At 39.7% G+C, this 16,137-nt stretch overlaps 1 protein-coding gene across 1 annotated transcript; it reads right to left on the bottom strand.

The window, feature by feature from the left end:
* Positions 1–1,055: 1,055 nt before the first annotated feature.
* hepacam2 (HEPACAM family member 2) lies at positions 1,056–15,081 on the bottom strand. Its single transcript, XM_072370215.1, has 9 exons — positions 14,871–15,081; positions 10,689–11,048; positions 10,315–10,602; positions 6,700–6,999; positions 5,163–5,288; positions 4,775–4,796; positions 4,644–4,678; positions 4,258–4,331; positions 1,056–4,154 (listed from the first exon to the last, which is right to left on the bottom strand). The coding sequence occupies exons 1-9, from the start codon at positions 14,926–14,928 to the stop codon at positions 4,044–4,046; spliced, it is 1,374 nt and encodes a 457-aa protein (XP_072226316.1). The 5' UTR covers positions 14,929–15,081; the 3' UTR covers positions 1,056–4,043.
* Positions 15,082–16,137: the final 1,056 nt, after the last annotated feature.

Genomic DNA, 16,137 nt, shown 5'->3' with positions numbered 1-16,137 from the left:
ACCTCTACCCGGAGATGCCACCACAAAGACATAGCACACTCAGTTGGTCTGTTCGGAAGCTATAATTAGAGCTAGATTCAATAAGCCACTTGTTGTTATGCAGGGGAGCGTCATGTTTAGCCACACTTTATAAATCATGATTGGTATCAGAGTTTGACCTTTTTTTAATCCATAATTAGTGAATATGCATCAATTATGCAACTACAGTTCCTTGTCTTGTGGGTATTTAGTACCATTAGACAAGACACACAATGCAGGATTTCTCCATATTTAATCATTGAAATCACAAGTAAGTGACAAACCACCAAAAGTGACAAACATTTTTTGATGTACTACAGTATTCAGAAGCTGATTTTTTTTTAATGCTGTAGCATTTGTCTAGAGGCACTCAAAAGACTATTGCAAATAAGCTGCATCATAGCAAAATATGTTTCCTTTAAGGGATTCATATTTGAAAAGTTGTGGGAGAATAACTAATTTGATAAATTGCACATTAATTCAGGTCTCTATTTTCTTAACAAAGCACCTTTAATTCTAACTCTCAACACACGTACACACACTAGTCCAACCAAGCCCACACACACATTTCCCTATGTACTCGTGACAAAGTGTCAGCAGGAGCAGGTGGAGGGCACTCTCCCACATGCTGAACCATCCGTCTGTCACTGCCAGCCTCTACATTACGCCAGGTACACAGCATACTTATGCACCAAATGCTGACATAAACAAGCACTCTGCTGCAATTTTGGAACGATAAATACGACCCATAATCTTGGGAAAAGAGATATCACAGCCAAGACATCAGGTAAAGACTGACTGTGAAGCAGCAAAACAATTGACAGCTTTCCTGGCTTTGACTGTTCCGTTTATTTACACATTATTTTTCAGAATGTGTGAAAGACAAAGTGATCATTTCAAGCCCTGACTGCTCACAGCATTCTACACACTCACAAAAAAAAGGCATTTATAAAGAAAGACACAAGTGTAACATCAAAAGTTACATGTTGAACTACATCATTTTTGGCAGTAAACACATATATTCGAGTGACACGGAATAGTAAACAGTTCAGTTTTAATAAAGTACAAAACAAACACAGATATGAAAACTGTACAAAAATGGATTAATTATCATTAAGAATTTTCCTTATTGAAGCATTTAATTAAGGTAAGTGTGAGCAGGAAAAAAATGCTACATTTGTGGAAACAGGGTCAAATACAGACGCCCTAGTTGGCAGATAGGAAAACAAAATTCTGGTGACCCATTTTCTGCCTGATCAAGTGGAAGCATTTTTCCCTTATAACATTTGACTTCATGGCCTAAACTTGACCAAATTGCAAACGGAAATTTGCAATAATAAAGATTAAAATTGAAAATATTAAATCAGTCAGTGACTTTTGGTCTCAAATGATAGTCCCAGTCTCTTTAGTGAGAGTCCTGTATTTGACCCTTTCATTCACCACAACATCCTCATTGCATGGACTTCCTCTTTTATACTATATCTCTTGACTTTAAGACAGAAAGGCATGACAGCAAACTTTTTCCAAAACCAGGAAGCAGACCAGCTGTTAAAATAAAGTGTTAGCATTTTATGTTTTTGCAATTCATCCAATTTTCTATGCAGACATAGTTGTTGGTTGTTAAGGTACATGCTCATGTATGTAATCAGGTATTATTGCAGCCAGAGCAACATAGTACCAAAGCCAAGGGAACTTTGGTACGACTCAGAGGTCCAAACATGTTAGGATTGTAGAAATGCTTGCAGAAACTATGGCAAATTAGTTGCTAATAGGTAAGTACATCAGTCCCTTGTGACTGAAATTATGAGTATAAAAACACACTTTTAACATTACATGTTTTTATGATCTTGAAGCCTTTCCTTCAGTGCATTCCATAACTTATGAGTCAACTAACGGGCTGAAGTCCATACTAAAGAGAGTCATTCTCTCAGACAGAAGGCGATGCTCTTCAGCAGTTTTAACACCTCGTTTGCAGTGCTTGTGTCACAATGAAAGAAAATTGTATTATGCCTGCCAAGTGGCTAGTTTGCCACGCTTCAGAGATGGAGCATTTACAATGGAGCATTTCAGACACAAGAGACTGTCATAGGCAGACGCAAGTCATTGGCCGACCTAAGTGACACAGAAGTGAGAACATGTTTGACTTGAGAACTGGTTCTATGTGCTGCAATAGCAACAAAGTTATGGTAAAAGAAGGAGCCCAAAACATGGCTACATTTCAGAAAGGAAGGTGGGAGCAGTGCTAGTTGTCCACAAAATTATTATTTTAACAGCAAAACTCAGAAATGTTTCTCCACAACATGTTATTCAGTACTAGGATTGTTGTGTATTTCTGCAACACAAGTGCTACTGCTAATGTTTACCAACCAAGCAGATCATCTGTTCCTATATTCTGCATTAAAATCACATCAGCACCATAAGCTGGCACATTTTTCTTTAACTGAGAAAGCCTAAATGTGGCCCAAAAAACTGCTGCTACCACCAACGTTAGCTCTCAAGCTTCAGACAGCACAGCTAAACCTCTTCACGCTTCCTGCACAGACAGAGAAAGTGATGAGTGAGGAAAGGGTGAATGAAAGTCACCTTGTCTTCACAGAATTTGTTGCACCAATGCTCAACAGTAAAGGGACCCCTATTTACTGTAGGGTAGGATACATAGTCTTCTATAATCGGCTATAGAAATACGTTAAAAGAAAAAGAACTGTGCAAATGGGCTTGTTTCCTTGCATCAGGAATCAGTGAGAGAATTGATTAAGAGTCAGATAAGCCACATAGATAATGGAATTCGTACCAATAAAACCATATAAATTTCCATCCTTAAGTTACCCCTGCGTAAGCATATTAAGTAAGGTCTTAAGTAACACTGAAAGCTTAGTTGAAGCTGTAACTTCTCTGCAAGGTTGCATGTCTCCTCTTTAAAAATGAACTTTTAAGTCGACTGAAAAACTGAAATTCCCCGTCTTTATCAACTTATTACACTGCTGGAATTAGTTACAAGTGACGAGTTACACTGACAAGGCATCTTGTGTTTTTTGTTTTTTTTTAAAAATGGATGATGAGGGATGGGGTGTTGGGTTAGTCATTAAAATGGCCCGGACTGGGAAATGTTAAGGACAAGAAAAACTATGGGAAAAATAACAACATTTTTCACATTAAAAAAATGTTGATCTATTCCTGTTGGGGCCCCAAATAAATTCAAGTGCCTGTAAATGGGCGATCTCTGATGAAATCCAGACAGAAAATGTCCTCTTTTTTTTCCATCTGCTTCAGTAAAATCTATTTCTCCAGCTGTAAACACAGAAATACAGGAGTTTGGATCAACTTCGAAAACAGATCAGCAGATTTATTTTCTCTTTTTCCTATCACAGGACTCAGTTTCTGTTGGAATAAATGAATTTGGGAAAAATGTAGTAATAGAATAATATATATATAAAGACTTTTCAGGGTAATCCATGTACAATATTTACATTCTATCAGAATTAATTTCATACAAGAAAACACATTCATTATAACACTTCTCGAAAAACATACTCTATTAGCAGGAAAAGTTAGATTAAGAATATATTACAGATATTGATAAACTCATATAATAAATTGACTATATTTAAGAAGTAATCGGTGTGTGGGATTTTGGGAAGTTTTGCTTTAAAAGATCTTCAAAATATCATTAAACTGGCAACTGACTTGCTAGATTTAATAAGATTTCACTCTTGAAAGGAAATGATAAATCGTTTCCACTTCAGTTCCACTTTCACATTTAAAAAGAAACCAAACAATACATATGTTTTTACCTCACAATTATATCAGTAAAAGACATTTAATGCATGTCCCAGACTCTCAACAATAAAACAGTGCACGATCAGATTGTTTACTCCAGTGAGTCTCCCTCTTCCCTTGTGCAAACAAAATTGGGCCACCAAACCCAGAGCTTCAGCTTTCGACAACAGACACTTGAGAGAATAAAGCTACACAGAAGTTTTCAAGTGAAACGACTTTAAGTTGTATCCCAACTTTCCAGTTGGTGGTCACTTGAGCAAACTGTGACTGGGGGTTTCGGGAACCTGTCTGATCACATCGTAGATGGTGGTGTGCATGTCCTGGATAGACTCGAGGCGAGAGAGGGATCTGCATGACACCTGGAAAAACGCGACGTGTTGGAAAATTAAAACCACAATTTTTTAGCGAGCTTGTTGCTCACCGTACAATATAATTCATATAAGTGTACAACATGTCAAATACCTGTGTAGATTCCATTTTCCCAGGTATGGAGACAAACTCATAGATGCCGAAATCCTCTGTTGCATCCTCGTGGCCTGTTAACGTATATTTCTTATGTCACACACACCTTTTTTTTTACGACTCAAATTTAGTTAGTTTTGTGTGTTTAGTTATCCTGCCCATGTTTAGGTTCCTACTATGTCAAACCTGTTTTTCAGTAATGACTTGAAGTAAAGCCAGGCTTGCTACAATATAGTCTTCTTGCAATAATGTCTTCCAAATTATAATGTCAGGCGTGTTTCTATGTAAATAAGCGAGCATTATCTGTTGTGCGGGTGACCTTAATGAATGCAGTGTTTGACCATGCTGGAAGGTAAAAACAAATCTATAGAAAAACAGCAGTTTACCTGAACGATGAGGCCTTTTCTGCTCTGTAAATGGTCTGCCAAAATGATCAAATGCAGCAGTTAATTAAAACATATTTGCTTTAAAGGCAGGTGATAAATGTCGGTGTTGATTCAATGTTAAAGTCACTTACCTGTTATAAATGCTCATGAGCACTGTTGATATCAGAGTGATAGAAAGAAATAATTATTAATACATGCATAAACATTACCTTGTCTTATTCAAATAGAGATGTTACTTTGCCCTGCTTGCTTTCTGTTTGACTTCATTTGCATTTTACATTTACATTTCTGAGTAACTTCAACATGTAAGAACGTAGCGCACAAAGTCCAACATGCCAGGAAAAGATTGCAATCTTAAAGCGATAATATTCACATCTCAGCTCAGATTGCCACATTTTAGGTGTTGAACGTGTCAAATAGAATGCAGGACTTACTGGTTAGCCTGAATTCATGAGTATCAAAAAAAAACAATCTTGAAGAAAACTCTTATATCGAAGCAAAAGCAGGATAGTGTCTCACCTCTCTTGGGATGGCACGTTTTCCTGAGGAAGAACAGCAGCATGCAGCCGATGATAAACAAAGAGCTGACAGCGATGGCTGCCAGCGGAGACAAAGATCCACCTTCCTGGATGTGCTTCTCTTTGCCTGTTAATAAACAACAATGATGTGAGCACAAAGTTTTTAGGCAAGCTAACAGCATGGCTCTATGGATGTCATGGTCGGGTCATCTATTTGGTCAAGACTAAAACACTTCACAACATTTATTATGTTCTCTAGATTTCCATGAACTGTTGACATTCATGGCCCCCGGGGGATGAATCTTAATGGCAACTTTAAGGTGTGATGATCTTAGCATTTAGATTAGAGTTCCCATGCATGTCTTTTGAATGTTTATTTGACCTAAGGTATAATCAGGTACTCAGCCACAGTCAGAGACAGGAAGCTAAGCATGGCTGATCAGTTCAAAAAGGCCAATATGAGTATTCTTTTGGAATGTTTTAATTGTTAGTTGTGCTTGCCATATGATGACCCTTTCTAACAGGAATCTAAAGATGATATATCCTCACATACACTCTACTGAATACCATAAGTTATTTCACTTTTAACTCACAACACAGGAATTGCTGTTCTACTGTTGAATGTTGTTTGGTTTGTATTGTGTGACTTAGTTGTTTTAGAAGTATTCAAAGGACTACTAAGAGGATGGCTACTAAGAAGAGACAGTAAAGAGAACAGTTATAAAAGTCAAAATGAATGAAAAGCCTGGAAAAGCACAAACACTCACTATCCTTTGACATTCTTCAGTTAGGAAAGTAGTGAAAAAGTGAAGATCTGTTTAATTCAAAAGTGACTCGTACTAAATTCACCGTGTATAGCACTGGCTCAAACTGCTAGGACATCTGACTAGCTCTTAGCTCAGCTCCCCTGTCTGAACTCTTCCCTGATTCTCCAAACAGGGCTAAAATATCTTATGAAGATGTAGTCGTTAGAAGATCCTCATGTTACGGTTTCGCAAGAGATTTTGATGTCAATAAAAATAGAATTCTGACACAACTTCCGCTCACTCATCCAACTTAATAGCCAGTATCAGCAGTGGACATCAATGCGCCTTACTCAGTATCACCAAGACAACATATCAATGTCACATTAAGCACACAGAAACTCCAAATGCTCTAAAACTTAGTCAACAAATACAACAGCTGTCATGCACTGTTTACTTTCCCAGTCATTGAACTCTAACACAGACTGCAGGCACTGGAACCTAGCAACAGAGATAAAACCTCAGATTCAGATTAGCCACGCATATTTCATGTCATATCCATAAACTGCTTCACTACTCAGCTGTTGTGCAGAACAATGCTCCTGCTCCAGCATTTTATCAAACCACCTGTTCCCAAAGCTAGCCAGTGATTATTGGCAAGTATCATCTCTTAAAGCTTATCAGAGTCTTCTGCTTTTTGGCATGACGCAGTATTTACAGAGTGTTTATCTAAGAGGATTCCCAAAAACCTACCCACGCTCTGCTCTCTCTTGCCGTGTTCCACCCTCTACCCACCTGTTCCTAAGCTGGCCACCACCAGAGTAAACTGGGCCTCGTCCTGTTTCTGCGTCACATTGTTGAAGGCACGGCACAGGTACTCTTCGGCCTGGGCGAGTCTGTAGGAGCGCAACTCCAGCCGCGGGCCCTCTGTGATTATTTGAGTCGCATTGCGGTTCTTGGAGATCCAGACGTAACTGTTTGGCGGGTTGGAGTCGGCTTGGCAGTCAAAAAAGACCAGCTCTCCAGGGTTGATGGTGAACACCTCCCCTGTCCGAAGGCCCTGCCCAGAGTTCACCTCCAAGTTGTAGGGGCCATCTGTAGGGGGGTTAGGGAAAAATGACAGTTTGCTCTGTTAAATTCAATGTATATTGCCTATCTTTTTCTTTTTTTGTACTGTCTCATTATAATGCACAATGGGTTAAAGGCCATTAGCTACAGTGCCTGGAAAGGTGATCTGGCCCAGAACATTGGCAGAGTACAATATTTTAAATGATATGGGGGGCACATTGCGTAAATGCGAGTAATAGAAAGCATCTTCAATAGATATGGTTTGCCTCTGAAAATGACAAAGGGTGGTGAGATCGAGGATTCAAAACACTTTGTTAGCTTAAATTTCAGTAGTAATACGTGGATTCCAAACAATATATAAACAGTAGCATTACGACAAAGAAAATATCTTCCCCAGTTTTGTTTTTATGAATATGCTGAATGTGTATTCATCCTCAACTTCTAACTACAATATCACAGGTTTGGCTTTCAGGATGAAACCAGATAGGTGAGCTGAGCTGCCCATAAATTGGTCTATTTAACCTGTTCAGCCCCAGGAGTCTTTCTGGGTTCCTGCTCGAAATTTACATGCCCAAAATTAATTTATCTGCAATTACAAACTCCGTGCAAAGCATCTTGGTATCAAAATAAGCTAACACTTGTGGGACTTCATCAGAAGTTCCTGTGCAGCACAGACAGTTACATGTCATTTATGTTGATTGGACAGGAAAGCATGACTCCCAAAATGCATTGTGTTAAAGAATGGCATGCCTGAGGTTTGGAGAATCAAGCTACGATCAGTCATGGGACAAAGCCTTTTTATTGAGATGAAGCTTGAAAGGTTGACTTTTGCCAACTATCCACGGCAAGCAACTTTAGCTAAGCAGAGCAGCAGGCCGTCACTTGAGTTTGTCATCCAACTCGGACTGAATAAAGAACAAGACCAGTGAAGTTTGAAATGCATATGCGTGACTCCTGTTGATTCTGAAACAGTTTTGAGTAGGGGATATGCACACAGGTAAGTTTGGCCCACCGCAGAAATATGCATGTTTCTATTATGGTTTCCACATAGAAAACAGGAGATCAGCAATCTACAGAAAGCAGTTTGACAAGCATGTGTACAGCAAATCAAGTCCGTGTATAATACTGCCTGTTACAACAAATTAATGGGTAAGGGGTCATCCACAGCGAGCCTTGCATACAATTTCTTATGATGGCTCTAAAATCAGATAGGATCTTCCAAGTCGTGGGCACAGAAAGTACAACCTTGTAAAGTTCCAGTCCTGCTGTTCATTCTTGTGCATTTGGCAAATATTACAAATACCATGGTCCTCTCTTTCACTGTTTTGGGTATGTCTGCATAGAGCACTGAGGAGCATTGATGAAAAAGGGGAATATGTCTTAATTGAATACGGTCACTCTTGCAAACTGATGAAGCCAGCAATGCTATGTCTCCAATTTCTGAAGATACCTTTAGTTGCACAGTGTGTTTAAAAGCAAAGTTGGAATAGGGCACCCCTGAGCGTGTGCTGGAAAACATTCACGTAAGAGAAAGCACATTACTTGTCATTAGGATTTAATGAAAATGAGTTATTTGTCCAACAGTATAACATGAAGCAAACTCCTCCAAATACTACAACTGTGACACTGATGCATAAACTAGATATTGTAATACAATGCTACTATTATACTGTTCTGTCAAAAACTGTTAAGAATTTTCAAGTTTTAGAATCTGTATCAGGGTAGTTGTCAAAGACAAAAGATGATACCGACAAGATGTCAAATTCTCTCCCCTTTTTACTTAGAGCTAAAGTAAATAGCTAGAAATATTGTCACATCATTGCATTAAAACAACATACATTTCCACTTATCTAACACACGCTGCCAATGCCAGCATAAATTATGACTTTATCAAGTTGTTTGCACAAGATACTTAATCCTTTAATGTCCTCAATGAGAAAAAGGCAATGTGGAAGTTTTTGTTGTATAGTTTAATTTCCTTATAGCAAGAATATTTAGAATCAATGACTTTAACAAATTATCAATACATCACCTTATGGTGAAATAATCCAAATTTGGCAAAGTGATACCATAACAGGCAAGCACTTTAACTTTACATACCTAATTTGAGTTGTAGTAATGACTCATGCAGGCTTATCGCCACAATTTTTATGAGAACTGTGTAGTCGCTGAAACATGGGCTCTACCACACACAAGAGCGGGACATTAAAGGATTAAGAGTTTAGTTGAGACGCTGAAGACTGAAATATGCAACGAAATGCATTACAGAGGACATGGCTCATGGCTTTTGTGGAAATGAAAAGATTCAAATTCACAGATTCACAGATTCACAGATCAGGCTCTTTGTTTAACCTCAAACTGAAACACAGAAAAGCTTTATCAGTGTACACTATGCTTTTTAAGGTAGAAGAGAGCCCTGTGAGATAAACCTGCTCCCATGCAAATACCCTCCCCAAAGAGTCATATGTTTTTAGCTGTCAGCGAATAGGCTGATCTCACAGAAATTTACATATGACCAATACTTCCAGGGCAATGTGCAAAAGCGAAAACTCGACGTACTCTACAGCTTGTTATTGGAACAGGAACTTCCAAACTAGTTCATTTGATTTCTTTTAAAATGTACATATACATACCTTGGTTGAGAAAATAGTGACAAGGTCTGCCTGATGAAAAAATGATGCCATGTAAAATCTTTTACTGAAACAGCAATGACATTTTTGAATGTCTTTTAGATGGCCAAAATGTTGCTGTTATCTGTGCTTCCCCATCAGAATTCCTCCCTGATTCCCCAAACTGAGAAGGCTCTGACCTCTGTTCACTAAAAGTGCTTTGACTTTTCATCAGCACTTCACACAATCCCGCTTAGAAAAATAATTATCTCTTTAAATGAGTATTGTTAGCTTGTTAACCAACTTGTTTTCCTCTAACTGACAGTGTGGCCTCTGAAAACCGCAGCAAAGTTCAAAATTGGCATTGTATTTATCACACTCATAGCAGAGACATCAGAGATTCCAATTGGACTGAAACTTCCTGTTGATTCCGATACATAGATAGCGCTACATCGAAACTAAACGTTAAGAGTAGAAGTCAACTTGCTGTTTCTAAGATAGGGGTTGAATTTGACTAATTTTCCCTAGTGTCATGGTCCCAAAAAACTTGCCGTTTCAGAAATCTAACACATTTTCCGCTGGTATTCATTTCAGATACTTTTCCATGAAAATGTACAAAGATCAGCAGCATTTTTCCATATACCATATATCAGATTCTCTTTTGGGCTCCAGTTGGGATGGGTTTTTGTTCAGAGGGTAAAGGGGAGGGGAAGAAACAGACACATCTACTCACAGTACACATTGAGTTCCACTGATCTGCTGTCCAGGCTCTGGCTCACTGGATTGCTGACCGCACAGCGATACGTTCCCTTGTCCTCTTTTCTCACAGGGCTGATAAACAGTGTGGAGTTGTCGTGAGCAAAGCGGTATCTCTCACCGGGAGACAGTGGGTCATTATCCCTGAGCCACTGAAACGCAACTCTTGTTCCTCTCTTAACAGAACAAGTCCAAGTTACATTAGCTCTGTCTTCTATGACTGCATAAGATGGGCTCTTCGCAATGACTGGAGTGGAGACAGGGACTAGAAAAAAAGAAAAAAAGACGTGTTGGAACATTTTGGGCAGTATCCAATCATAAATAATCAGATCAGGCAACCATGCAACTCACCGTCTACAGTTACATGAACAGTTCTCTCTTCCTTGATAACCAGTCCGGTTTTGTTATGAAACTTTATGTTGAGGCTCAGGTGATAATCCCCTTCATCGTCTTGGTTTAGTTTTTGGATCATCAAAGACACGTTGGGTTTTCTGAAGACGAGGTTGTCGCTGTACACCATGTTAGGGATGGAAATTTCTTTGGTAAATGTGACCAATGTGGTCCTGGTGCCACTCAGCTTGGTGTGAGACCAAGTTCCCTGGATCTCAGCTTCATCCAGCGGAAAGTGGGTCTCAACAGACAGAAGCAGGGACTTCCCTTCGATGCCATGACGAACCAGTGAAGGGATATGAATAAATTTGGAGCTGACCTCTGAGTTGGTGGAGATAATAGAAAAAAATTAAGTGAGAAGGACGAAAACAGATGACATAAGATAAGTCATTAGACCTCATATGTGAGATATGGCATTCAAACTGACAATTACAACTAAAAAGAAATCAAAAGAAAGGAAAATGCCATTCCAGTCTGCTCTCTTGCAGTTCCTGACGTCAATTAACAGATTGAGCTGAACAGCTAGGTTATGACATTTAAACCTGCAATAAATTACTTTTGGACACTCGAAGGCCAAACAAAAAGCTACAAAACAATCTTGTCATAAAATCCACCAGCTATGTGACAACCTTGGTGCTCACTTGGACCTCTTCATTCTCTGGTTTTTCCCCCCAATGCCTTTGGGGGAATATCTGGATTATTTGGACTTTCCTCCAAAAAGTGGCAGTATAGGTTGGTTTATGACTCTTTTAAAAAAAAAATTCTATCTGTGCTTGCATGTCCATGTCAACCTTACTGACATGAAAAAAAAATAAAAGCTTTGAAGCACATGGGGGCGAGATGGTTAGCTTATGAAGCAGCTAGATTGGCTTGATCTGATCAGGATTGTGATCACGAGAGAATCCATCATGCCAGGTTCCAATCTGTCCATTGTTGACCAAAACACAAAAGTATGGATCAATATTGGTAATGTCATGGTATCAGGATCTATGGGTATGATTAAGGTTTTATGTAGTTCCATAGTCATTTCCATATGATATGGGTTCTGTGTTTGGTTCTGAGCAATCTTTATGGTAAATTGCTGATTTTATTCTTCGTCATATTCTAGTCTGTTCATTGTGTTTCAGTTAATCTTGCTTTCCTCTCACCCCATACACCTGGCCCTAATTTCCTATTGCCATACCTGCTGTGTTTGATTCATTTCTTACCTCATATACACTAGGCTATCCTTTGTGTCCAAAACAGCTTCTGATGTATTAGCTTTTTGCCATGTTTTCTCCCCTTATGCCAAAGTATCTCTGTCCTTGCCTTGTTCCAGTTCCCTTTTTCAGAGTTTATGATTTAATGCGTCGCCTTTTTTCTTCCTTTTTGGTTTGTTTGTTTTGTTTCTATTCCTGCCGGCAACCAGAGCCTCCTCCATGTCTGAGCCCTCCACCATTACAGCACACCTGCGTGACACATGGTTTTAAAACAGTCCGTCTTCTCTCGTTTCACTCTACTTTTCATTCACTTCTTGTTTTATTTTGTTGTTGATCTTGTCCCTGCTCGTTTCTTCTCTTTTTGCTTCCTGTACTTGCTTCACACCTGCTTTGTGTTTAGTTAATTTTGTCAATGTTGCTTTTCTGCCACCCACACCTAGTTGTAATCAGTATTTACTCACTGTATGTCCTTGCTCCCCTTGTTTTCTGTCAGGCTGTCTCTGTTCCTGGTCACAAGGAGCTCATTTTGTGAGATTTCTTTTAAGTGTACGACCTCGGCTCGCTTAGGTTTTACGGCTTTTTGCCCTGCCCCAGTCAGTGAATTTTGCCTTGCTTTTTTTTTTATCCCTGCTCCATTAAATAACCCTCACCTGTTGGACTTTTACCTGTCTGTGCCCTGGCTTTGACCCCTCCACCCATCACAGGTAGCTACCGACAGCTTATGTGTGTGACAACAGTGTATTACAACTGCGGCTCCTGTTGTCTCACGGTGTGTCAATTGGATTTTTCACGCTCTAAAACTAACAGCATATACGTCCTATATGAAAAATTATATTGTGAGTTTTGGAAGAAACATTTTCAGCCATTGTGTCACCAAACAGACCAGCTGAAAGGAATAAAATGAAACTGAAATGGACCGTTTTTTGTTTTTTTTTCTGGATCCTGCTTTTCACCATGTCCTGAAACTGTAGGGCGTTAATATTGACACAACACGCTACAGGGCATCACTGTTGTCAATGAAGGATAGGGCCTGTCTGATCATGACTTGCCATGAAACAAACATTCACTTGCTGATATTACTACAATTGTTGATCCATTGTGCCTCTTTGTCTGTTTAACCTGCGACTGGTTGCTAGGACAGATTGTTCACTGGTTAGTGACCCAAAGCGGACAACTTAGATACAACACAAATGGAATTCAGAGTCATTGTTCTTTAGCAGATGTCACCGTTTCAATTGGAATTTTTCACTCTTTTATGTAGCATCACCCAATCTGCCATGTAAATTTCTATTTCAGTCGATTTCAGATTTGAGCCACCAGTGATATTTGATGTTACGACTTAAAACTGTGGTAAAATGGTTGTGCTTGCATGGATGCCAGGTTGAGTTAAACAACACCATGTGAGTAAACCCAAACTTTTTTGTTCATAGTATTTTCTTTCAAGTTCCTCTTTCTTGTGCGAGTCTCACTTCTGTTTGTGTGTCTTCGTTCTCTGTTTCAGCATTGACGAAACGACAGGAAGATGTATCTGAACACCTTTTCCTTGTTTTCTGTTTGCCGTTTCAAATTAACCTCATATTTCCATAAAGACTTAAAAAAAAAAATCGTAAGATTATTATTTTATTTTTTTCTTTCCTCCATGGTTCTCTGATCTCTCTCTTTTCCATCCTCTTCTCCGCCTTTCTCTCGAGTTGATCCCTATTTCCATCCCTTGACCTCCAGCATGTGTCAGCCCGGTTTCTGTTCACTGCTGCCCAAGTTGCTCATCACAATAGATCCTCTGTGTGTCTGGTGTTATGTCCTAAATAATACATGCAGTGCAAACACACCACTGCGACACGTTCCACTCTCAAGCCCGCAGGCCAGTTTCTGTGTGTGCGTTTGTGTGTGTTGTCGGTAGCAGGAGTGTGCCTGTGTTTACGCCAGCTGAGAGCTAGCGAAAAGGCAGAATGAGGAGAAGTGTGCCCAGCCCGCTCCTTCACTGTTGTCCCCAAACACCATGGATAATGTTGTGGTGATAGAGAGGAGATTACACTGACAATGGGCTTTGAGGTGAGAGAATATCTTCGTTTAGCAAACCCACCCACACGCACTGAAACGGCCACATGTGGAGAACCAACAGCACCTGTTCCTTATCACTGCCCCCCCCCGCCCCATATCCAAATTGTTTGGATACTAAATAAAGTCGGGGAGCGCGTGTTCAAGCACCACTATCCTCTGTCAGTATTCTGAGAAGACAAACAGAGCCTCTCAAGGAGGGTTGATGATACAAACATCAAAGCAGGGGATATTCCGTGTTTGAGGGACTTTTTACGATTCATCTTGTGTGAGAGTCACTAGTCCATTTTGTTATCTCTGAGTCACACAACTATAGTTTGGTTACTTCTCCTTTCCGCAGGCCGTGTCTTTTTAGCTTCATTTGCAGCCAGCAATAGCAGAAGAGCTAATTCTGTATTGTCACGATGATATGACTGTGAAAAGGACGTGCAACAGAAACCACTCCTCAAGATGGACTTTAAGATTCAAATTTGGATTAAAAAGGGCTGCAAAGAGGAAAGAAGGAAAAAAACCCAATGATAAATTTACAGTTTTGCTCAAAAGTTTACAATTGCGTACAAATTTAGAAAGAAATTTAGATACAGACACCACATGTCCTGCAACTGACTAATCGTGCCAGATATGATCCATTTTTATGCTTTTATTTTTGAAATTCGCAAAGAAAATTTCATCACTGCTTCTCTAACCCATTAAAGACAAAAATCATAGGGTTTACATGAACAATTGGCCACTCCACAATAAGCACAAAATCCTTAACTGACCCCTTAGTGTCACCCAACCAACCAACTAAACACAGCAACCTCAGTAACTGCTATTGTTGCACAAACACCACCCTGGCAACTCAGGCACAGCATCCCACCACAACATTTTGAAGCACAACACTCACCTGTTAAGACAAACAGAACAGAGCAGACCCACAGCGCTGTTCTTCCGGTGGCCTCCATGGCATCTTATCCTTTAGGGATATCTGGGACCTCTGAAGGGCAGGCAGGGAGTGAGGGATGTAGGACGGAGGAGAGAAGAGGAAGAAAAAGAGGTGGTGGTGGAGGAGGAGGAGGAGAGAAATGTGACTGGTTGTGGTGACAACATTTGCCAGGGAAATAAGAGGAGCTACAGTAGCTTTCCTGCATGCAGCTATAGGCCCCTCCCAAAGTGACACTCGGAGCAAGAAGAGGTCCACCTGGCACACACACACATCCACATAAAAAGCCTCCCTTAGGGAGAAGATCTAACTCTGTCAGAGAGAAACTGAGACATAAAACTGTAAAGTGATAGCTGAGTTTCTTTACCTTATAATGCACCAGCTGTTTGCTGCCTCCATGCTGCCCCAGGCTGTGAGACCAAGCGTTTAACAGCTAACATCACTTAGTTGTTTTAAGCCACAGAGCTGTTGGTGGACACTACAATCAGCTATTGGACCAGGAACCTGTTGTAAGTCTGGAAATAAGAGGTAAATTGGAGACTGATACTGGGGCGAAACTGAGTGAGGAATGTCTCCTCAAAGATATTCATATTGCTTTCAGCCTTCAGGGAGACGGTGGGGAACACAGAAAATAGAAGAAATACATTAGCTAATCCTCATTTCACAAGCTGTTTGCATAAAGTTTATATTAATAGAAACCTGTACCTTTTTCTCTCAAGAATAAGCCTCTAAAAATATTATTATGTTATAGTTTTAATTGCTTTCCCTGGGAGGAGACATGGAAATTTCTTACTGTCTGACAAAGACGCCAGAGAGCTACAGTCCATGAAATGATGGTTGCAGGGAAACACGAGATAGATTAATTGGTGGCACCATATCTCAATAGAAATTTGCCTATCTTGTGCACACGCTCTGTGAGAATTAATCATTCGACGATTCGTGTTTAATCGTTCATTATTAGAAAAAATAAGTGGCATGTTAAACACTTAGTGTGTCCCCCTGTTATTTGTGTAGAACTTTTTTTTTTTTTTTTTCAATAAATGCCCATCCTCTGAAAGGATGTAGTTAGTTTGGGAATAGACTCCACAGTGAATGAATTAGACCATTGTGGGCTGAATAAATGAGTGCCTGGTGTGGTGATGGCACCATTAAAGAAACAGATTATTTTTCTGCAGTCAAGTACTCAATCATGGGGTGTTTATTTAAAGGAAAAACTGAGGACAGGGATTTA

The sequence above is a fragment of the Leuresthes tenuis genome, unplaced genomic scaffold, assembly GCF_036924035.1.
Source record: "Leuresthes tenuis unplaced genomic scaffold, fLeuTen1.0.hap1 SCAF_18, whole genome shotgun sequence".
In the NCBI taxonomy this organism is placed as follows: Eukaryota; Metazoa; Chordata; class Actinopteri; order Atheriniformes; family Atherinopsidae; genus Leuresthes; species Leuresthes tenuis.
Note: the sequence above shows the minus strand (reverse complement) of the source record. Positions and strands in the feature narration are given on the sequence as shown.

Coding starts and splice junctions, on each gene's coding strand:
- hepacam2 (XM_072370215.1), bottom strand. CDS start 14,928: ATGGAGGCCACCGGAAGAACAGCGCTGTGGGTCTGCTCTGTTCTGTTT. Junction 7,000..10,314: donor AGTGGAACTCAATGTGTACT/GTGAGTAGATGT, acceptor ACCCCCCTACAG/ATGGCCCCTACAACTTGGAG. Junction 4,155..4,257: donor GGAAAATGGAATCTACACAG/GTATTTGACATG, acceptor GCGTTTTTCCAG/GTGTCATGCAGATCCCTCTC.